The following is a 22,269-nucleotide window of genomic DNA, read 5'->3' on the forward strand; positions in this document are numbered from 1 at the left end:
TGTTAAGCCTTTAATGGGCTCTTAGCATTTTCAGACTGGTCAGTGTCATGTGCAAAGAGGAAGACTTGCACAGTCAGTGGAAATAATGTCTAAAAAAAACCCTAAACTTGTATTTCTGAGAGTCACACTGACTGAAAAAAAAAGAAAAAAATATATATATATACGTGTGTGTGTGTGTGTGTGTGTACATATATAGAATAGATAGTGTTATTTGTACAGCTGTTAGACAAATACATCTGAGCAGAGAATGTAAAATCACTTTCCTTATAACTTTTTCATTCCTCCCTACTTATTGCATTGCATAGGGCTGGGGGACTCTTACCATGCACTACAGAAGGGACTATATGGTGGATGCATCTAAGACATAATTTTGACAGTCATGTAAAGTGGTGGACAGCATATGCAGTGCAATATGAGAGCTAACAAAAAGTTATTCCTTGTCATACAGGATGGTGGTTCAATATGAATAGCTTGTGTTTGTTTGATTTTTATGAATGAACTCTCAGGACACTATAATGACACTGCATATATAATGCTACAACTTAGCTTGACTGAGTTAGCCACAATAGCAGCATAGCCAGTGATATCTGGCTATCAAAGCAGTGAAATATTTTTAATAGATTTTGGCACATAATAAGGATGCTCAAGTACAGTTTGGCTTAAGCTTTTTTTTTTTTTTAATAGCCTTCACAGTATTAAATCGTATTTAATAACACAATTGCAGGAATTAATATATATCGGGTGCTATGTGATCATCTTTTGTAGTTCATAATATATGGAAATAATCCGTTTTCTTTAACCTCCTAACTCTTTCATGGCATGCATTTTTAATTTCTCTTTGCTATTTGGGCTGATTGGGACCTGATGAATGTAAAAACAAAGTATTATCTTTTTACCTGATTTTTGTTTCTGGGAAAAATGATATCCACATATGAGGACATTCGTTTTAAATTTCGATAGAACAGTGGTAGTATACTGTCCTCGTATGTGGATATTGGGCCCTTGTAGAGCAAAATTTAGTATTTTGGTCTAGACAACCCAAAATGTGATGTCCACATATGTGGACGCCAGGTCCTGAGAGGTAAAATGACGTTATTTAATATTTATTTCTACACTCTGTTTAGTCATAGTTGGAAACCGTTAATCCGTTTTTTCCTTTTTTCCTGGCAAACGTCCCTGTCTAACAAGCATAATTTTCTCTTTCTGTATGAACAGGAAAATAACTAATCAAACAAGATCTTAATTTTGTCATTTCAGGCAATTGCAAAACAGACTAACAGACTAAACTGATAATTGCAGCCTTGAACAAAACAAAAAGTGTTTACAGACACGATATGTGTTCTTATATTTAAGTGAAATGGCATTTTGCTCCACATGCTGAATGAGAGAAACAATTTTCTGAATAGCGGACAAATTGGGGAACAGCTGGATAACATACTTCCTCAAAACTGTTGTGCATCATAAAACCTGACGAACTTTACTCCGCTGGACATTTTCTGTCTCACCTTTGAAACTTGAGCTGAGATAATATTTAACAACAAACCAATGTGTCACATAACTTTGTTGCTCTCTGCGCGTGTGGCACTGGATCGATGAAGTTGTGATTCGGAGCGATATCGGTTGTATACTTCACTTTACGGCCAGAAACAATGGTTGGTGGTGGTTTGTTAATACTCACACGTCGTTGTTATGCGTATGGAATGCTTTACACGGAACCGTTTGCACTTTCTGACTTTTGTCCCTTCGAACAGGTTTCCATTGCCAAGGTGCTCCTCGGAATTTTTGGGGCAGCTGTGGTCGTCGTTTTGATAGCGGTCCCCACGGCTATATTTCTTAATGGTGAGTCTTTGTTATTAAATGCTTCACACACTGGCGTCATCTCTGCTTTGCCGTTAAACACATTTGTATTTTACGCGCGCGTCATTGCGCGTTGTTTGGACCGTTGTCACTTAACACTTCTCTAAAAACACTGAAAAAAAAACATTTAGCTCATCAGGAGTCACGTTGCCATCTAAGAAACGAGCGAAGTCACATTTATAAGTGTGATTAAAGTCGCAATGACGTTTCTCTGACACCCCATATGCATACCTTTAAATCCAAACCCATTCTGTACACACTTTGACAATTTCCATTATTACACATTAACGTAAGCGACATCCCACTTGCCGTTATCAGTTACAGCCTCTACAGCTCTTAGCTTATCTCATTGCTGATCATCATAATGTGAGTGTGTGTGTGTGTGTGTGTGTGTGTGGGGGGGGGGGGGGGGGGGGGGGGGGGGGGGCTAGATATTATATCTGTAACATGTGATCTTCAAGTGCTTGGCAGCTCCTAACTTTTCCAAACACGTGTTTCAGAAAAGAACGATGAGGCCAGCATTAGATCTTTCACCCTTGAGGACGTCTTCAACAGCTCACTGAAACCCAAATCCTACAACATGAGGTGGATTTCTGGTGGGTGATGTAATTAACCTGTATTTTTTTTAAAAAAGAAAGAAAGAAAGTGTGGGGCATGATGACACTGAGTTATTGTCTCCCGGACTGTAAATATGTTATCAGACAGGATAATTTATATCTCCAAAAATCCACTTTGTGTTACTGACTCACTGAGGCACATGAAATTATTGGCACGTATTTAGTTACCCAGTATATGGAACCAAATAACCTAGAATGCAGTAATATTAATAAGGACAGCTCTGACCTGCCTAATTCACTTGTTCTGAAACCAGAACAGCACCTTTTTTCTCTGAAATATCAAGCTGGTTTTGGCCATGCATCTACATGGATCACAAGTACTTTTTCATACTTTTGCATTCATGTTCCCAGTGGATAACTAACCCCTGGTGCTAAATCTGGTGCTACTATGATTTTGGTACCAGTGGTTTTAACCCTCTCAGAGCTAACCCACCATAGGGTCTAACCCTAATTCTAACCCATACATTTGGGTATGTTTAAGCATAACTGTAGCATGTGAATAAATCAAGTAGTAGCTATAGCTAGATTAGAGCACTACAGCAAGTTAAAGTTCATTTCCATAAAGTAGTAGTAGCAGTTTTTTCAATTTAACAATCATGAGAAAACTTTGGTCCATATTGAGATTGTCATCTATATGACTGTGTCAACTGCCTTTTATCACGGTAATCAGTCATTTAGTAACTCTCTTCTTTAACACACATTTTCCCTTGTAAGTAGAATATTTAAGGGTGTGCTTTCATCTTTCTCATCTTCCACCATAGATCATGAATATCTGCATACGTCAGAAGGCTCAGTGTTCCTCTATGACGTCGCAACAGACAAGATATCAGACTTCTTGAGCAAAGACAGATTTGTAAGACATCCTTCTCATGTGCATCCATAGCCTTCTTTTAAAGCTTATAGCACACAGCTTCCATACAGATGCTGTGTTGTTTGTATGCAAGACTTTGAGGAGGTGTCTATGAAATGCTTACAATCTCTCTGTTCAACAAACAGATGGACAAAAATGCCTATGATTACCAGCTGTCAGCTGACCGCCGATACGTTGCATTCATGAGCAACTACTCCAAGGTAAAGTACCTTTATTCACATCTGATTCATTTCTAAACTGATTTATATTCAAAGTTTTTAAATGATAAACTACCTTACTTTGTTTTTGTCCCATTAGCTGTGGAGACATTCATTTACAGCTTCATATTCACTTTATGACCGGGAGTCAAAGTGAGTAACTTTTTTTTCAACTACAAAGAAGGTTTTGGCTTCCTCTATTTAAATATATATTTATATCACCGACATAATTCACAACTCCAGTTACAGGCACCTCGTAAAATGTATGCTTAAATCTGTTTCAGCACATTTATCACACCCTCTGACATTCCTGATAAAGTCCAGTACTTTGCCTGGGCCCCTGAAGGGAACAAACTGGTAAGTTCAGGGAAAGACAGATGATTGCAGGCTTAATTTTGAATGACACTTCTGTTTTGAAGTGGGTAAAAGATTATCATGTACAACCTTTTCGAAGTCCTCCCATCCATCCATTTTGGGCTCTCGTTTCACCACAACAGACTCGTGCAGTACCTGCAACACTGGCCCCAATTTGTCTGTCAGTCTCTCACTGCCCTCTTCCTTAAAGCATGAACAAGCCTCGAGATACTTTATGTGGTGGGTCAGGGATGTCTTTTCTGAAGACCATGGCGTCAGACAGATCAGAATCAGGTGCTGATTGTCATTCCTGCCGCTTCACACTTGGCTGTGAACCACTGTAGTGTGAGCTGGAGTACACCACCCAATGAAGCCACATCATCTGCAAAAAGCAGAGTTGAAATTCTGAAACCAATAAAGTAAAAGCTTCCCACCTCTTGGCTCAGCCTAGATATTCTGCCCATAAAAGTTACAAACAGAATCAGTGACAATGGGAAGTTCTGGCAGAGGCCAACATCCGCTAGAATGCAGCAATGCAGACCGAGCTCTCACCAAGGACCAAATGGCTTGTAGCAAAGGATTAGAATCACCATTATCATCAGTTGATGTCAACAGCACCCCACCTGCGCTATACACCATGTGAGTAGAGCACTGCTTTCCCCTCCTAAGTCGCCTGACACTTTGCCAGAATCGTTTTGTGGCAGACCAAAAGTCTTTTTCCATGGCCTTACCAAACTTCTCCCACACTGGAGTTTTTGCTTCAGCCACTGCCTAAGTTCCATTCTGCTTGGCCTGCTGATATCCATCAGCTGCCTCCCACAGACTAGCCAAACCAGATAGAACTCCTTTGTTAGCTTGATGGTTCCCTTCACCTCCAGTGTCCATCTTCAGGTTTGGGGTTTACCACCATGACAAACACCAACCAACTTGCAGTAGGTAGTAGGTGAAGTGGTGTCCCCGTGATCGGAAGGTCGGGGGTTCGATTCCCCTGAACAGCTACCCTGAGATACCCCTGAGCAAGGTACTGTCCCTACACACTGTTTCCCAGGCGCCCAATGGCTGCCCACTGCTTCACTGAGTGAATGGGTTAAATGCAGAGAGGAATTTCCCCACAGGGATCAATAAAGTATACATTATTATTACACATTTCTGTCCTAATGACGAAACACATACAATCTTTGCTTTAGTATTTAGGTATGAACACAAAGATGAACATGATGAGATGTTAATTGTCGACAAACTGGTTTGCACAGAAGTCGAATAACAGAACATTACTCAGGTTCAGACCAGTCATGCCCCTTCAGGTCTCACTGTCATTGCCCAACTGAAGTCTTTTAGTAGGATGAAGGGGTCCCCAGATCAAGCGCCATTTAGCACCCCCCTCAGTGAGTCCTCCAAGGCTGGGTACTCTGAACTGTTGTTTGGTACATAACTCCAGCTTGCAGACCCGAAGACACGGGGAAGCAATATTAGCAAAAACTCCAATGTACCGGCAGCAATCTGAGAGGATACAAGAATACTTACCCCTGCTCCTCACGTCTCACAGATGAAGGCTCCAGACTGGAACTTATCGGTTCAGTTACTGATCGGGCTTACATAGGGTGGGACCATCATCTCCTCTTCAGGCTGTGCCTAGCTGGGCCTGATGGTCTAACACCCAGCCACGAGCAGGTCACCCTCGAGCCCCTGACAAATATATATATATATATATATATATATATATATAGATAGATAGATAGATAGATAGATAGATAGATAGATAGATAGATAGATAGATAGATATTTGGGTTTTGTCTCTTGACTTTTGTTTATTTGTTTTTCTAGGCCTTTGTTTGGAACAATAATGTGTATATAAAGACCAGCCCCAACTCTACATCACAACAAGTCACATTCAATGGCGAGGAAAATAAGATTTTAAATGGAATCCCAGACTGGGTTTATGAGGGTAAGTGGAAGATATATGACTCATTTACGTTCAGTGTTTGCATGAGGAAACTTGCTTCTTACTGTTACACAAGTAGCTGTGTCCTGTGTCTCCAGGAAGAGACCCTGATCAACTCTATACGTATCCTGATACAGACATTTGAAATTTTAATATCACATGTAAATAAACCATTTTATATTAATATTAGACCATACCATATGATAAATACAGGTACATAAAGACATTATTCAAGCACAAAAAGACAACATTAGTGTGGTGGGGCGTGTGGTGGGGCGTGGTCTGTGGCGCCGCTGTGGGAAAATACAGGCTGACACACCGAAACTGCATCAGCTCATCACGCCTCCCCTGCAGCAGCGGCACAGACTACGCCACCGCCACAATTAGTAATAGAAAGGATGTCATACTTGACTAGCATTTAGATATCATACAAAGTTTAGGCCTCAGATCAGTTGTGAACTCACTGGAAACTTTTGGTGAGAAAAGCAAAAACTCAGATGGAGAGGTGTTTGCTGGCTGGTGTGATGGTTCCATTGTTTGGGTGAAATGTTTTTTAAATCCGTTCTAAATAGGTTGCTGCACCAACAACCTCCTTGTGATTGCTTTGATTACTAGCATATTATGCAACTACCTATACAGTAGTTTGCAGTGGAAGATACAAACTTGTTAGCGAACACTCTGTAACCAACCACTGAGCAGTATTAAACTATAACAAAGACCAGAAATGTAGAACATTCATCTTTAAAGTAAAAGTTGTGCCTTACTGCTGAGACCAACACATTTCAAAAGGAGAGATTTTTACTTTGTAGGTGAACAGTCTCTGTTTTTTTATTGTCAAACTTTTTTAATTATTAATGAAGTGGAAATGCAGAGCAAGGACAAAGGAGCAACGCTGGTCTTTGAGCACTGTAGTGGTATGGTCTTAGACCGAGTGCCCTTCTGGTTTGAATGATATTGTCAGGGCCCTGGGTCTCCTGACCCAGCATGTTTAGTTCTTTGTGATTTTTGTATTATTGTACTTGTGTGAGTTATTCTATGGTTTCTAGTTTCGATCCCTTGCCCTTCATGTTTCTCTGTGTCCCCTCTGTTCTGTATATGTCTGTGTCTGCATGTTTGAGTTTCCCTCTGTGTCTTTCGGTTCTTAGAGTCCTCTGCCTTATGGTTTATGTCTCTGTGTTTCTTAGTTGCTGTCTCCACCGTGTCAAGTTCGCGTCTCTGTGTCATACTTCCTGTTTTACTTTGAAGGTCCGTGTCTTATGTGAATGCGTCCTGCTTTGCTTGTCTCGTCAGTCCTGATTTCTCCCAGCTGTGCCCTCCTTATGTGTCTCATTCCCCTCGTTACTTCCCAGTGTATTTAAACCCTGTGTTTCTCTGAGTCAGTGTTGCGTTGTCCCTCAAACTGTGTGTTTCCTCGTGTGCCTCTCCATCAAGTGTAAGCTTATATTTCCCAGTTCAGTTTTGTATGCGTTCCCCTGTCAGCAAATAAAGCTGAGTTTTTTGAGTTCATCCTTCGAGTCTGAGTGCCTGCATCTTGGGTCCTACTCCTGCCTGCCACACAGCGTTTCATGACAGATATTTTATTATAATGTAATTGATGATTTTGACTAATTACTGCACAGTAGAATGCATACAAAGGATGTTTTCCTAATGTGTCTGTACTTTAAAAAAATATTTTTACACTATAATATCAGTCATTTCTCTTCTGTCTTAGATTTTCTAAGACAGCGGTAGGTCTCAAATGTTCCCATTCATTTAGAAGAATGTTTGTGTTTTTACAGTCACATTTCAAGAAGTATAAAAAAACCCAAACACATATCGATCTATCGATCTATTGTACTGTGACAACATGAAACCATGCTGCTTTACTACACCATAAGCTGTAAAAGATCTTCTAACACAGCTTCATACGTTCATTGTTCCAGAGGAAATGTTCTCATCCAACCAAGGTCTCTGGTGGTCACCTGGAGGAAAGAACTTGGCTTACGCTGAGTTTAATGACACTGGGGTCCACACTATTGAATACTCGTGGTATGGTGAAAACCAGTACCCCAGCACTGTTTCTATTCCATATCCAAAGGTAGCACATTTGCTGTTTTGTTGAAGACATACATCAGTAATCAGTGTTGGCTTTTGTCTATTATCTTATATTCTTTTGTCTTTGCAGCCAGGAACTCCCAATCCCACAGTGAAGCTATTTGTCGTGGACACTGACAATGCAACAAAAATCTCTGAAGTTGTTGTTCCAGACTCATTTGGCTCAGTGTAATCTAACACTTTCTAATATATCATTTCTTCCACAAATATGCAAAAACAAAATGTTGAACTTTAACTGTTCTTTTTGTTTCACTTCAGTGAGCACTACTTGTCTACTGTAACCTGGGTGAGTGATGAGCGTCTAGCTGTCCAGTGGCTAAAGAGAGTACAAAACCATCTCATCCTTCAGATCTACAGCTTTAATGGATTCACATGGAATACTTATGAGGTAAAACAAAAATGTATAAACCAGTACTTTTTCCTACCTTTGAGTCCATAACTTTGTGAAAACCACTAAGATTTTGCTGACTGAGACTAGAGTTTTTTGACATGCTTCATGTTAAATCACATAAAAAATTGATCTTTTTATCTAAAGTATGGACAAAAGACTATTTGTTCAATATATCCCTAGATTTACTCTAAATAACTTAGAGCTCAATGGTTATGTATGCCAAATCCACTGGAAATTTGCACAACTGAAGTAGAATATGATCTGGAATGCATCTTCCATCCTATATCCCTAGTCTTATAAGGAAAAAATCTAGTCCAAAAATATTTCCTGTAGTCCAGGCTTATATACTAAATACAGTCATGTATGTAAATGCTGCAGTGTAATACATTCATGCCTGTGGATAAAATAAACTTTTAAAGATCTAAAAATCTATTCTGGAATATCTTCATATAAACCGTGACAAAGCTAGTCGAAAGTGTTAACTTGGTGCAGCAGAGTTTCTTGTGGCATTCCACTTAGCTAAAGGGCTGCTAATTATTTCCATTTATGTAAAAATCTGAAAGAGCAACCCTGCCATTTAGAGATTTTCCTAATTTGTTGGCTAAAGAGTTTCAAAATTCAGTTCCCAGTCACAATGTCTCTTTGTGCTCTCTGGGTTTAAAGCTGCTGAGCCGATAAGGCTGGTGTGTTGTACTCTAAACTGTAGCTTAGAACGACAATAAACACAAGTTTTAACATCTTTTCACAGCATCTGGAGGTGGCAAGCACTGGCTGGATTGGACGGGTATGGTCACTACACTGTTAAATGTTAAATAGGTATTAAATATGTAAATGTTTTAATGTAATACATTCCATGGAAAGACTCACTCCCACAATGGCGAGTATTGTGCTTACATCAAAGTGAGTCACGCTGTTGCTCTGACTGTCTGACTGTCAACAGACAGTACTGCAGAAACACTCAGTAGAACACTGTATGTGTATTAATCCACTGCAGAAAATAGTTCCCTACTGACTGTTGGATAACATTTTCTTACAACCATTTATTTCAGGGTACTGAAATAAAATTAATATTAAAATTAAATGTGTGTTGACTTGAATGAATTGCACAGAAAAGGCATAAAAGAATAAATAATAACATGCTTGTTCTTTAGTTCTCTCCATCAGAACCAGTTTTTGCCACAGATAAGAACAGCTATTACCTGCTCATGAGTGACACCCAGCAATACAAGCACATCCATCATGTGGTTGGGGTGGGTGTATGAGTACTGAAATATTTTTGCTGGCTAGTCTTTCTTTTGTCTTGCACAATATCTTTTATGAATCTTTATGAATCATTTTTTGTGACATGTTAACCACCCACACATATTCTGTATTCATGCAGGGCAAGGCTACAGCCATCACTTCTGGAGAATGGGAAGTTATTGACATTCTGAAAGTCACAACAGATAGTGTGTAAGTCAAATCATCTCCTACAGGGTTGTCAAACATAAGGCCCGGGGGCCAGAATCAACCTGCCACAGACTAAATCCGGCCCACTGAAAAGCTTTAGAAATTTTAAAAGAGTGCACTGAAGTTTTAACTGTCTTTTCACAAGTTTTGCAGCATTTCCTATTGATACAGACCTCCCCTTCCCCACCACCACTATCATCATAACCAGTACCAATACTGCCACCACCAACAATTAAATAACAAACAGTTATATATCAGAAAAGTTGTTGTTTTTACCCACAACTTTGTCTGTAATTTTGCTCATTTATCATGTAGTTTAATTGGTCTGGCTTACTTAAGATTAAAGTGAGCTGTATGTGGCCTGCAATGTAAAATGAGTTTGACATCCCCAATCTATTCATTTAATTGCTTGCAGTTAATGTAATAGATGCACACGGTGTCTTCAAATTTTGTTTTTGGTCATCAGCTAGCTGTGTGGCAGGCAGAGTGAGAACCCAAGTGCAGGACTCCGTAGACAAAATATAAATGGCCCTATGTGAAAAAGTGGTTAGCCCCCTCTGTTATAACATAAATTAACTGTGGTGTATCACATCTTTGGATAGCTCAATTCAATTTCTCTAGCCACACACAGGTCTGATTACTGTCACACCTGTTCTCAATCAAGAAATCACATAAACAGGACCTGCCTGACAAAAAGGAGTTGGACAAAAGATCATCAAAAGCCAGACATCATGCTGCCATCCAAGAAAATTCAGGAACAAATGAGAAACAAATCTCTCAGTCTGGAAAGGTTATAAAGCCATTTCTAAAGCTGCGGGACTCTAGCAAAACAACAGTGAGACCCATTATCCACAAATGGCAAAAACATGGGACAGCGGAGAACCTTTCCAGGAGTGGCTGGCCGACCAAAATTATCCTAAGAGCACAGCGGTGACTGAGCCAAGAGGTCACAAAAGACCCCAGAAAAACATCCAAATAACTGCAGGCCTAACTTAATAAAGGTACAATCAGTGTTTGTGACTCCACAATACGGAAGACACAAAATGGCCTGCAGAGTTCTGAGACAAAAACCGCTGCTAGGAAAAAGGAAGATAAAGGCTCGTGTCAATTTTGGAAAAAAAAAAATTATCTTGATGATCCAAAATACACCAGCAAGTTCACCTCTGAAGGAAAAACTAAATTAAGACTTTGGAGTGGCCTAGTCAAAGTCCTGACCTGACTCAGATTGACATGCTGTGGCGTGACCTTAAAAAGGTGGTTCATATCTGAAAACCCTCTAATGTGGCTGAATTACAACAATTCTACAAAGATGAGTGGGCCAAAATTCCTCCGCAGTGCTGTAAAAGACTCACTGCCAATTATCGCAAATGCTTGATTGCAGTTTTTGCTGATAAGGGTGGCCAAACCAATTATTAGGTTTAGAGGGCAATCACTTTTTTACATGGGGCCATGTAGGTTTTGGTATTGTCTGATTGCCACTGATTATAATTAAGAATGCCAAAGTCTCCATACTAGTGTCCTTCAAGCTTTATTCCTACTTTGCTACATTCTTAATACCTCACTCATTCTTACCGATTACTCCTCAGATATTTTTCAAGTAATGAAGAGGGTGGCAAGCCAGGAGGAAGAAACGTTTACAAGTAAGAATAATGATTTTGATGTTTTATCCTTTATCTTTCATTAAGAAATTCAATAAGAATTGCTATGTGGGCATTTTTATGTGTTTTAGGCGGACACAACAAGAAACCAAGTGTCTGACGTGTAATCTACGTGAAAACTGTTGGTATAACTCCGCTTACTTCAGCCACAATGCCTCCTATTACCGCATGAGCTGCAGTGGTCAGTTTTATTCTCTTTCTGATTCGTAAAAACCTACCTCTTATTCTCTCTAGAGTTTTTAGATAATTTGAGTTAATTATATCATCATATTCCTTACTCAAAGGTCCTGGCACTCCTTTCTATTCTCTCATGGATAACATAAACAACAGAGGTAAGTTACAGTATGCAACTGGTTCTGCAGTCCAGAAAAAAAAAGTATTCCAATAACTTTCTTGTATTTGTACATTTGTAGAGCAAAGAGTTTTGGAAGACAACAAGGAATTTGTGAGCATGATTTCTGGTATTCAAATGCCAACCATGCATCAAGGCACCATCAAATTGGGCGAATACAGTAAGTGAATGCAGAAATGATCATTTTTCCTTTAAGACTTTCCCCATCAGTTTCATTTTGAGCTGATAACATTTTTGACTATACTCTCTAATGATAATCCAATAGCAATAATAAACAACGACCCTGCAGAAAGCTTTTGTTTTTTTTACACAATTAGATTGCCAGAATATTTCGTCAATGGCAACGGATAAGCATAATCTTGAACCATATGCAGTTGGCTGTGCCCATTTTAAACCTCAACCCCACTACACTGTAGATGTTTTTAAACATGAGATAAAATTCTTAAAATCCCTTTCATTAGAGTATCTTGGTCAATCACAAATCTAGTATGTTTATTTATTTTTTTGATGTTCGCAGAAACAGATCTCAGATGTTGGTCCTGGGATCTGCTGGAGCCACTTGCCTAGCTTGGGGGGGTCACTGCACCAAGCGCTCCAATTACCACTGTTACCTTCACCCTGTACATCTTTTCAAGCTCTTCTCTGAGCCCTTGGTACTTCTCCAGCTTCTCATCTTCCTTCTTCCTGATGTTGCTGTCATTCTGTATCGCTAGCTCTATCACTACAGCCATCTTCCTCTGCTTGTCCACCACTACTATGTCCAGTTGGTTAGCCACCGCCATTTTGTCCGTCTGTATCTTGTCCCACAGGATCTTAGTTTGGTCATTCTCCACCACCCTAGGGGGTGTCTCCTATTTTGACCTCGGGGCTTCCAGGCCATATTCTGCACAGATGTTTCTGTATACTGTGCCGGCCACTTGGATATGGCGTTCCATGTATCCCCTGCCTGCTAGCATCTTGCACCCTGCTGTTATGTGCTGGATTGTCTCAGGAGCATCTTTACACAGCCTCACCTGGGATCTTGCCTGGTGTGATAGACCTCAGCCTCTATGGATCTTGTGCTCAGAGCTTGTTCCTGTGCTGCCATGATTAGTGCCTCTGTGCTGTCTTTCAGTCCAGCTTTGTCCAGCAGCCACTGGTAGGATTTCTGGATGTCAGCCACCTCCTCTATCTGCCGCTGGTACATACCATGCAGGGGCTTCTCCTTACATGATGGTTCCTCCTCTTGCTCCTCTTTCTTGGGTTTCTGCTACCTGAGGTATTCACTGAGCATGCGGTCGGTTCGAGCCATCTTCCTGATGTGGATGTTCATTGTTTCATCCTGGACTGTGGTAATGACACTCACTTGTCCCCAACCTCCTTCCTACCACTTAGCGTACAGCCTTAGGGTGCTGGACTTGGGGTGAAACCCTCCAGGCATGGTTGCAAGCTTCCTGATCTTGATGTCAGTGGCTTCTATTGCCTCCTTTGGCCAGCATCTCTTCAAGTGTCTGTGAGTCTTTGCTTGGTAGTTTCCATGGCCTCAGGTAGGGACAGCCTGCTATATTTATTAAGCAACCCTTTCTTCATAGCACCTCCGTGCTACCGTGATCTTGGCCTCTAGTGTCCTTCTCCATCATCTTGTACACTGTAAAAATAAAATCTTGAAAAAACAGTAATATTCCGGCAGCTGGTGCGCCAAAATAATACCATAAAATAACAGATAATAACTTTCTCATAAAAATACGGTTATTTTCAGTAATGACAATACAGTTTGTTGCCCTAATTTTACATGGGATTTTGCCTTTTTCAAGTGCTTTTAAACATTAAATTAGGAACCTTTTAATGTGATTAAACAATGAAATTACCTATAAACAAGGTCAATGAATGCAGCAATGTGAATAATAATACTTAAATGTACAGAAATATACAGTTAACAGTTGGTTTAAATAATAATGGATTGCATTTATATAGCGCTTTTCGAGACCCTCAAAGCGCTTTACAATTCTACTATTCAGTCACTCTCACAGTCACACACTGGTGGAGGCAAGCTACAGTTGTAGCCACAGCTGCCCTGGGACAGACTGACAGAAGCGAGGCTGCCATATCGCGCCATCGGCCCCCTGGCCATCACCAGTAGGTGGTAGGTGAAGTGTCTTGCCCAAGGACACAACGACCGACACTGTCTGAGCCGGGGCTCGAACCAGCAACCTTCTGATTACAAGACGAACTGCCAACTCTTGAGCCACGATCGCCCTAAATAACATTATTTGATGTAAAAAAAGTTTATAAGAATCATTTTATATATTTTTCCATAGTATTACATTTGAATTTAACAGTTCAATCTTTCAAATAACAGACAAATATTTGTGAAATTATGATACATTTGTGAATGTATTTTAACAATCTAAATATGCATATGTACAGACAAATATATTTTAAAAACAAGAAAATTATGTTTTATTACATTTACAGTGATTTTATGTTATTTTACATTTGAAATGTAACATGACAGTCTATTTATGTAAATTTAATGATATTCTAGAAAAACAGTAAAAAACTGTAAAATACACAGCAAAATACTTTTATATTACAATTTTATTTTACAGTGTAGCCATGGATCTCCATGATCACTCGTTTCATGGTGTATATCAGCTGGTTGGTTTCGTTGATGGTTGCAGTAGGGACTGTTGCTGCATTCACATCTTTTAGTAGACCTTCAAGGGGGTACTTCACATAGTCTTGGTAACTGGAAGGGTCCAGGTTTCCAGTTTCACCATGATCTTACGTTTCAGGTCAGCTGCTCTCTCACTCAACGCCCTTTATTCCATCATATTTGGGGCTTGGTACCCAATCTCAGGTGGGGGTGATGATATCACGTATCATCCTGGCTCCCCCTTGCCATAGCATTTCTGTTGTACCTCAATGATCTCCAGCTGTGATAGTAGTTCCTTCTTCCGAATGCTGGAACACCAAGCTACTAGTTGTTTCGCCGTCAGTTTGGATGCTGGGTATCGAAGATTCCATGGGTCCCACATCCTCTTTGTGTAACCCCTTGCACTGGGGTTTCATGCGTAGTAGCATTCATAGTAGTAGCAGTGGTTAGCACTGTTGCTTCACAGCCAGAAGATCCCGAGGCCACAATCTGCCCAGGGCATTTCTATGTGGAGTTTGTATGTTCTCTCTGTGTTTGCATGGGTTAGCCCTGCAACAGACTGGCAATCTGTCGAGGGTCACCCTATGGTAGCTGGGATAGACTCTAGCCCCCCCTGCAACTCTGCTAAGTATAAACGGAAGAGAATGGATCAATAGGTAGATACTGGCACTGATATAGGCAATATCTTTTACATTAATGACATTCACTAATACTTGTTTATATTTATTATTGGAAAAGACAGGCATGTTTTAAATATGATCTGCCATTAGCAAAATTTGGAAACAAAAAACAAAAAGAATAATTTGGCATTTTGAATAAAAAGCAGTGGATGTCCAAATACCAGTCAACATAGAGGACATCAGCTTGCACAATAGAAGGTTTAAGCAGGTAAACCTTCGCTGAAGGTGGCCCATTGGAAAACTGTCATGAAAAAAAACAATTATGAAAAATAATGTAGCTCTCTGGTTGAGCAGGCATCCTAATGTTCCATGGCTGAAATGCAGTACCATGGGTTCAATTCTGACCAGCATGAAATTATTATTTGTACATTGTTGCATGATTTATTTTACTACATGTCTTATACCTACTACTCTTTTTATGTTCATATTTTTGACAGATCTCTGGTACCAGATGATTTTGCCTCCAGGCTTTGATGAGTCCAAGAAGTACCCTTTACTGATTGATGTGTAAGAGTTCATTTAAAAAATAAAACGAAAAGACTTTTTAAAGTAGGGCCAAAAAACTCATTCTGAATGTGCTTGATGTTCCAGGTACGCAGGTCCATGCAGTCAGAAAGTAAACTACGTCTACAGGGTAAACTGGTCCACCTACCTGGCAAGCACTGAGAAAATCATTGTTGCTAGCTTTGACGGAAGAGGGAGTGGTTACCAGGGCGACAAGTTAATGTATGAAATTTACAAAAGCCTGGGAACCAAAGAGGTGGAAGATCAGATAACAGCAGCCAGGTAAGGAAAGTGAGGAGGAGTTTAGACAAGTCAGTGCATCTCAAACAAACAGGTTCCTTCTTTGCTCCAGCAAGTTTGATAAAACTGGACTTTACTTGTTTCTGCGACTCCCATTTAGAGAGAAACTTAGTGTAGCGGAAATATCACGAGTCAATGATGGCAATGATCAGCAGAAGTTCTTGTCATCCCCTTATCCATATTAAATTCATATCTCTTTTTTTTCAAGGGAATTCATCAAAATGGGATTCATTGACAAAGACAGAGTTGCTATTTGGGGATGGGTAAGTAGTGAAGACTTTGTGTTAAACAAAAACGCCACAAAGGTTAAACACATTGAGAATGTTTTAGTGCAAGTTAATGTTTCACTCACAAGTCAATGTGTTTGGCATGTACTTAAGACAATAGATGATCTGCAGTAATGAGTTTTTTATATTCAACAGTCCTACGGAGGATATGTCACATCCATGGTCTTGGGATCTGGCAGTGGAGTTTTCAAGTGTGGAATGGCAGTTGCTCCAGTCTCCAAATGGCGCTATTATGGTATTTCTTTTGCTGTCACTTTTTACAATCCCATTAATGATATGAAATAATAACATCTGCAACTATCTGTCTATTTGTACCAGATTCCATCTACACAGAGCGTTACATGATATTGCCTTCACAGAATTCTGAAGGTTACGATGTAAGTTTCACAGCCAGGAATATCAAGTTCTCTGTCCTTTATTTTCAGCTGTGCGATTGTCTTTGTTGACGCATAAAAATTAAATCTGACTGTGTGCAGAACACAACAGTAACTGCCAGGGCCAGGAACTTCCATTCAGTGCAGTATCTTCTTGTTCATGGAACAGCCGATGGTGAGCAACACAAGGCCTCTATGTTTGTGTCTGTTTACTATTTTATAATTTTGGGGGGCAACATAAGCCTAAAACATAATAACAATAAGTGTGAGAGTTTATTTTTCATTCGCTGTGACAGAATACATTAGCAGCCCTGCCTTTTCAAACAGGAGGTTTTAGATGCATTCCTCATAGCCATCTCCTGACGTTGGAAAAGTGCAACAAAATTAATGTGGTTATAGAAAACTAAACTGAAATGTTCTAGACTAGTTTGAATTTCTACATGTGGTTGGTAAAGCACACTTTTTTCATCTTTTTTAAATTGAATGCCAATACTATTGCAGAAAATCCATTAGTATACCAGCACTTATCATTATCAACAAATTCATACAGACTGATGTAAAATAAATAGATCCAACACTTGCAACTTGATCAGCACTGACAGAAGTAATGGCCATGATCATACCACTATGTTACCTTTCAACGGAACCCTGCCTTATTGTTCGGTTTGTTTTTCTAGACAATGTCCATTTCCAGCAGGCAGCAGAGATCTCAGAAGCTCTGGTTGAGGAGCAGGTGGACTTTGAGGCCATGGTGAGCAACTTGGGAAATGCAACAGACAATTGCGGGACCAATGTCATGAAACAGTCATACATATAATGCTTTCTTCTTTCAGTGGTACACAGACAATGATCATGGGCTCGCTGGCGCTGCCAATCAACATGTCTATACCCACATGACTCACTTTCTACTCAGGTGCTTTGCATAAAACCAAAATCTGTTTTGATTTTTCTATGAATAAAGATATGCATTTAGTTATTTAGTATTGGAAAATTAATGGGTGCAAAACTGTCCCAGTTCTAATGTTATTCTGTGTCTATGAGAGCTTGTTTTAGATATGTTCATTTAGTTTAAAAAAGCTCTGAATTAACAACAAACGTCTTGCTCTGTGTTATTTTATTAAACCACAACGTTTCAGTCCAACTGACCTTCATCGGGTACAAAAAACAATCTGATACGTTGTAATTTAATAAAATAATGGTAAGTCAAAAAGTGTGTAATATGTTCTTTTAAAAATATCTGTCTCTTTAAGAATTAAAGCTGATATGGTTCCTTGTAAAACCTATATGTGAAAAAATTATTTTTCTAGAAATGTATTAAGTGTCCATTTATTGTTTAAAAGGTCATTTCATGGCCAGCAGAAAAAGTATAATAATGCAAAGAATGAAATGGGAACTGAGTGTAATGGAATGTTTTAGTGAACCTGAACTACTTGGACATTTAAAATTTCTACAGCATTGTGATAAGCATAGACACATCAAAGTGATTTGATACAGTTTTATAACATTTGTAAAACTGTTAATGGAGTTTTTTCTTATGTAATAAATAATTAACAATGAGGAAAAAAATATCTTCTTGCTTCACTTTCAATTTTAAGGGGTATTTAAAGTATGGTGTCATTAGTGGGTTGGGTGTAGCTCAGGTGAAAACTAGTGTACCTGGGTTAGTGGGAGTTTTTTGTCAAAGACATCTGATTTAAATATGTGTCATATCAAACAGTTGGTTCCATGTAGTATCGTAACTCTTGGGGGGAAAGGTCCCGTTGATGAAATGGTAATACCTGAAGTTTTCTTGTCCCTTTGTAAAAATCTGTGACACTATATGAAGACAGTCTTGTTGATTTTCTCCTTCATTATATAACCCCGGTTGATACTGAGTAGTGTTGTGCATTCAACGCCTCTTTGGGATTCCTTGACCCCTCCTGATCCAGCCATGGATCCACAGCACCAGGAAAATCTAAATATGGGCAAGAGGGCTGTCACTAAGCTTATGTTTAAATTCAGCACCTGAATAATATTTCTGGATGTCAGTGCTCTAAAAAAATTTTGTTATTTCATGATCAATATTCAATGTCACAAAAAAAGTCAGTAAAATTTAGTGTCAAAGTGAAAGGTTCCAGCCCTGATCCTGTACTAATAAACCTTCATTTCCAGCAAATTAAATATCTGGTCTATGTGTGACAGTCATGTAGCATCACCCACCTGTATGTGTGTATTTATTATTGAATAGTCAGCTTGGTTAAACAGAGATAACTGCAACTGATGCAAAAAACGGGGGGAGAGAGATTTCCAATCTTTTGATTCTGAACGGAAGACTCCACAACTTCCATCCAGTTATGACGCCACAAATATTGCTTCCGATCACAATGACACAGTAGCACATTAAAGCATCTCCCCAACTTTCTGTTTGACAGGATGAACTGCGGTTGTTTGACCTTAACACTGAAGGACCAGCTGGCATCACGCTTGACTGGCACCTTTCCTTCATGAGCAAACGGTCGGCTCATCTATTCAGTCAACAGGCCCCGTGTGTAATGGGTGTGTCTAATAGGTTTAGAGTAATAGGTGGAACTGTTACTCTAAGAGTGGGAAAAAGACCCACCTATGCAGCTCTTCTTTCAATATATAAGGCTGCAAAGTGAGAGAGGGTGGTTAGATGCAGACACCAGCAATAAGCAGTGGAACTAACAGCAGGTGTTTGGAAAGAAAGAAGAAAAGGTGAGTTGTATCTTGTTGCAGTGGAGAAGGTATTTTACTTTTAGCTGTCAAGTTCTTTTTTCTTGTTTTTTTTTCTGGGTGGGGGAAATGTTTCTTTGTTTGGTTGAATGTTTTATTTCTTTTTTGTGTGTGTTGTCCCCTGTTACAGGTCACCACCATGAAAAGCATTCACTCCCTGGCTGGCATCCTCCTGGTCCTCGGCTTTGTCCAGAGCAGTTGGCAGGTTCCTCTGCATGATGCTGATGACAGCTTAAGGTACAATGAAACGCTTCTTTAAGATAAAGCTGTTTTTAGCACCCTTGTGTTACTCTTGTGACTAAATCACAAGAACAATTCCATTCAATTTTATCTATATAGCACAGATTCACAACAACAGTTATACTGTAAGGTAAAGACCCTACAGTGATTAAACAGTAGTGGTGTATAAAAAAAACAGAGAGGGAAAAGAAATGCTTAGTGCATTATGGGAAGCTCCCCAGTATCCTGAGCCTATTGAAACATAATTCAGAGCTAGGTCAACTATAAAATACGTCAAAAAGAAAGGCTCTGCTAGGTGAAGGCTCTCTTTTAAAAACACTAGGAACCACCAATAAGTCTGCTGTCTGAGAGTGACATGCACTGTTAGAATAAAAAGGTACTATACGGGCTTTAATGATGCCTGATTATTCATTTATTTTGCATATGAGAAAAAGTCTCTCCAACTGAATTAAAAAACAAGAAAAAGCTTTAAAGATTATGCTGAAATGCAATTAAAAACTGTTTTTATTGTAGTGTAAATTCCTACATGACCTGACACTGACACATAGAACATATGGTTGATTAACTTTTTAGTTAAAAAGTTAATCAACAAGTGATACAAAGAAACAAGTGATACATAATGTAGGATTAAAGGGAAGGACAAAGGATACATGTACTATATATGACAATGCTAAGTTTAAGAATCAAGTGCTTCCTTTCGGTTCCCCTTTCTTTTACTTCTCTTTTTTATACTCCGAGTGTTCCTAGAAATTTATATAGATATGTAGAAATATGATATGCTATGGAAAACACTTCAGTGGTACCTACTTTGCTCTCCCTTGCAGTTTTGAATCAGACAACACATTAAATGACGAGCCTGTGGAGTTGTCGAGCATGAAGAGACATTCAGAGGGAACTTTCTCAAATGACTACAGTAAATATCTGGAGGACAGGAAAGCACAGGACTTTGTTCGGTGGCTGATGAACAACAAGAGGAGCGGGTCAGTGTGAAAACACTCTGAAATTTGTGATAAAAGACACTTAGAACTGATCTTTTAAAGTAGCTAAGGATACTAGCAGAGTAGTGTTCAATTGTACAAGTGAAACACGTAATACAACATAGTGCTTAAAGTAGCAGCAGTAAAGGAGTGTGGGTATGCAAGAAAAGCAGCCTAACATCTCATGTATTTATATGCATTTTGGCTCTCAAACTAGGGGCCTGGCCCTTCTAAAGCCTCTGCAGATAAATCAGAGGGGTCATAAGAATAATAATAAAAGAAGTATTTCTCTATTTGCCTGTCCATTGGCCTCCTTAGGCCTTAAACAGCTTATTTCCAAAGCACATGTGCCCAGCAAGCCACACATTTTGTGAGGAATTCAGAGCCAGTCTTTAGTGAGTTGATCTTTTATACTTGTAAATGTAAAATCTTACATTTAAAAGCACTAGAGTGTAAATATAAGGTACCTCAAATAAGAAAGCGCCTTTATAATTAACTCATATGTTCCATATTATAGTATAAAAAAGACATATCAAGTGGTCCGTGTCTGTGTTTTTTAGTGCTGCCGAGAAGCGACATGCAGATGGCACCTTCACCAGTGATGTAAGCTCCTTCCTCAAAGACCAGGCAATCAAAGACTTTGTTGCCAACCTCAAGTCTGGACAAGTCCGAAGAGAGTAGGCCGCCCTCCTTTTCTTCATGTGCATCTCCTCCTACAATACCCAAACCTTCTAAAACGGCCTGCTTGTGTCTGATTCCACCATGATGGGGAGAGCAAAACAGAGAACTCGAGCTAATCAGCTGATTCTTCTTGCTTCTTCAACCTTTTTTCCCCCTTTCCACTGCTTTTTTTCCTTAGTGTTTCTTGTGATTGTGCCAAAATAAATCACTTGAACTTTTCCACTGTGTTGATCATATCTTACTCACACTGTGCAATGAGACATGAACCATGCAAAGAGACAATGAAGCAGTTAGGAAATGATTACACCAGAACAATCTTTTCACTTATGATAATCATAAATAATAAATAATCATATGAAAAACTGATGATTTCTCCAGTGCAGATCAAATTTTACAGCTAAATTGTCAGGTTTCCGTACTGTGGGGTTACTGACCATTAGGGGGCAGTGTTTACATTGTGTGCCTGTGTACATACTCAGATCTGAAATGGAAAGATGGGGTGAAACATTCAGCAAGAGGCACGTAGATGGAAGCTTCACCAGCGATGTGAACAAGGTACTAGATTCCATGGCCGCCAAGGAATATTTACTCTGGGTCATGACCTCCAAGCCTTCAGGGGAAAGGTAACATCAAATCATCAGATTCGGCAAATGCTAGAGGTTAGAGGTCTTTTTTATTGACTGAGCATTGCCGTGATTGTAATTTTCTTTCTTTTCAGTAAGAAAAGACAAGCAGATGAATGAGAGTCTGCTCCAGGTCGCTCCCTGCATGCTGCAAACAAAGCCATATACAGGAGGAATTGAAAGCCATTCTGCTTTGCATGATGTATTGTCAAAACTATATTTAAGTTTTTCTTTTTTACTTTTTGTGAATGTAAGGCAAAGACACAAAACATATAAAATACTCTTCCGTATAATTTACATTACACAAAAGAAGAAATTCAATTTTACAATTTACAATTTTAAATTATTTTCTATATTTTTAACATGAACACAAAAACGCTCAATCTCAGGTAGGCCTATGGAAAGCACATCTAGCTTATGATTGTCATTATATTAATATTCTGCTCTGCAAAA

General features: G+C 39.3%; 2 protein-coding genes across 4 annotated transcripts; both read left to right on the forward strand.

The window, feature by feature from the left end:
* Positions 1 to 1,474: 1,474 nt before the first annotated feature.
* On the forward strand, positions 1,475 to 19,114 carry LOC146361041 (dipeptidyl peptidase 4-like). Of its 3 annotated transcripts, none has more exons than XM_084922389.1 (26): positions 1,475 to 1,652; positions 1,752 to 1,839; positions 2,358 to 2,453; positions 3,236 to 3,327; positions 3,471 to 3,545; positions 3,643 to 3,695; positions 3,827 to 3,899; positions 5,721 to 5,841; positions 7,761 to 7,915; positions 8,003 to 8,100; positions 8,191 to 8,320; positions 9,072 to 9,107; positions 9,475 to 9,573; positions 9,705 to 9,775; positions 11,359 to 11,412; positions 11,502 to 11,611; positions 11,715 to 11,762; positions 11,844 to 11,942; positions 15,535 to 15,604; positions 15,689 to 15,883; positions 16,110 to 16,164; positions 16,324 to 16,423; positions 16,507 to 16,565; positions 16,665 to 16,737; positions 17,240 to 17,313; positions 17,396 to 18,114. In XM_084922389.1, the coding sequence occupies exons 1-26, from the start codon at positions 1,650 to 1,652 to the stop codon at positions 17,486 to 17,488; spliced, it is 2,220 nt and encodes a 739-aa protein (XP_084778515.1). In that variant the 5' UTR covers positions 1,475 to 1,649; the 3' UTR covers positions 17,489 to 18,114. The 3 variants fall into 3 exon arrangements, with proteins under 3 accessions (XP_084778515.1, XP_084778516.1, XP_084778514.1); XM_084922390.1 differs by lacking the exon at positions 1,475 to 1,652 and adding an exon at positions 18,974 to 19,114 and having other exon boundaries at positions 1,701 to 1,839; positions 17,396 to 17,475; XM_084922388.1 differs by lacking the exon at positions 1,475 to 1,652 and having other exon boundaries at positions 1,701 to 1,839.
* Positions 19,115 to 19,425: 311 nt separating this feature from the next.
* Positions 19,426 to 21,936, forward strand: LOC146361042 (glucagon-1-like). The gene is made up of 5 exons (XM_084922391.1): positions 19,426 to 19,532; positions 20,360 to 20,515; positions 21,073 to 21,189; positions 21,673 to 21,816; positions 21,912 to 21,936. Exons 1-5 carry the CDS (start codon positions 19,435 to 19,437, stop codon positions 21,934 to 21,936), a joined length of 540 nt encoding a protein of 179 aa, XP_084778517.1. The 5' UTR covers positions 19,426 to 19,434.
* Positions 21,937 to 22,269: the final 333 nt, after the last annotated feature.

This window comes from Perissodus microlepis, chromosome 23 (assembly GCF_051167445.1).
Source record: "Perissodus microlepis isolate ML-2025 ecotype Zambia chromosome 23, ASM5116744v1, whole genome shotgun sequence".
In the NCBI taxonomy this organism is placed as follows: domain Eukaryota; kingdom Metazoa; phylum Chordata; class Actinopteri; order Cichliformes; family Cichlidae; genus Perissodus; species Perissodus microlepis.

Coding starts and splice junctions, on each gene's coding strand:
- LOC146361041 (XM_084922390.1), top strand. CDS start 1,701: ATGCTTTACACGGAACCGTTTGCACTTTCTGACTTTTGTCCCTTCGAA. Junction 5,842..7,760: donor CCCAGACTGGGTTTATGAGG/GTAAGTGGAAGA, acceptor TCATTGTTCCAG/AGGAAATGTTCTCATCCAAC. Junction 16,738..17,239: donor TGTTCATGGAACAGCCGATG/GTGAGCAACACA, acceptor TTGTTTTTCTAG/ACAATGTCCATTTCCAGCAG.
- LOC146361042 (XM_084922391.1), top strand. CDS start 19,435: ATGAAAAGCATTCACTCCCTGGCTGGCATCCTCCTGGTCCTCGGCTTT. Junction 20,516..21,072: donor ATGAACAACAAGAGGAGCGG/GTCAGTGTGAAA, acceptor TGTGTTTTTTAG/TGCTGCCGAGAAGCGACATG. Junction 21,190..21,672: donor TCTGGACAAGTCCGAAGAGA/GTAGGCCGCCCT, acceptor GTACATACTCAG/ATCTGAAATGGAAAGATGGG.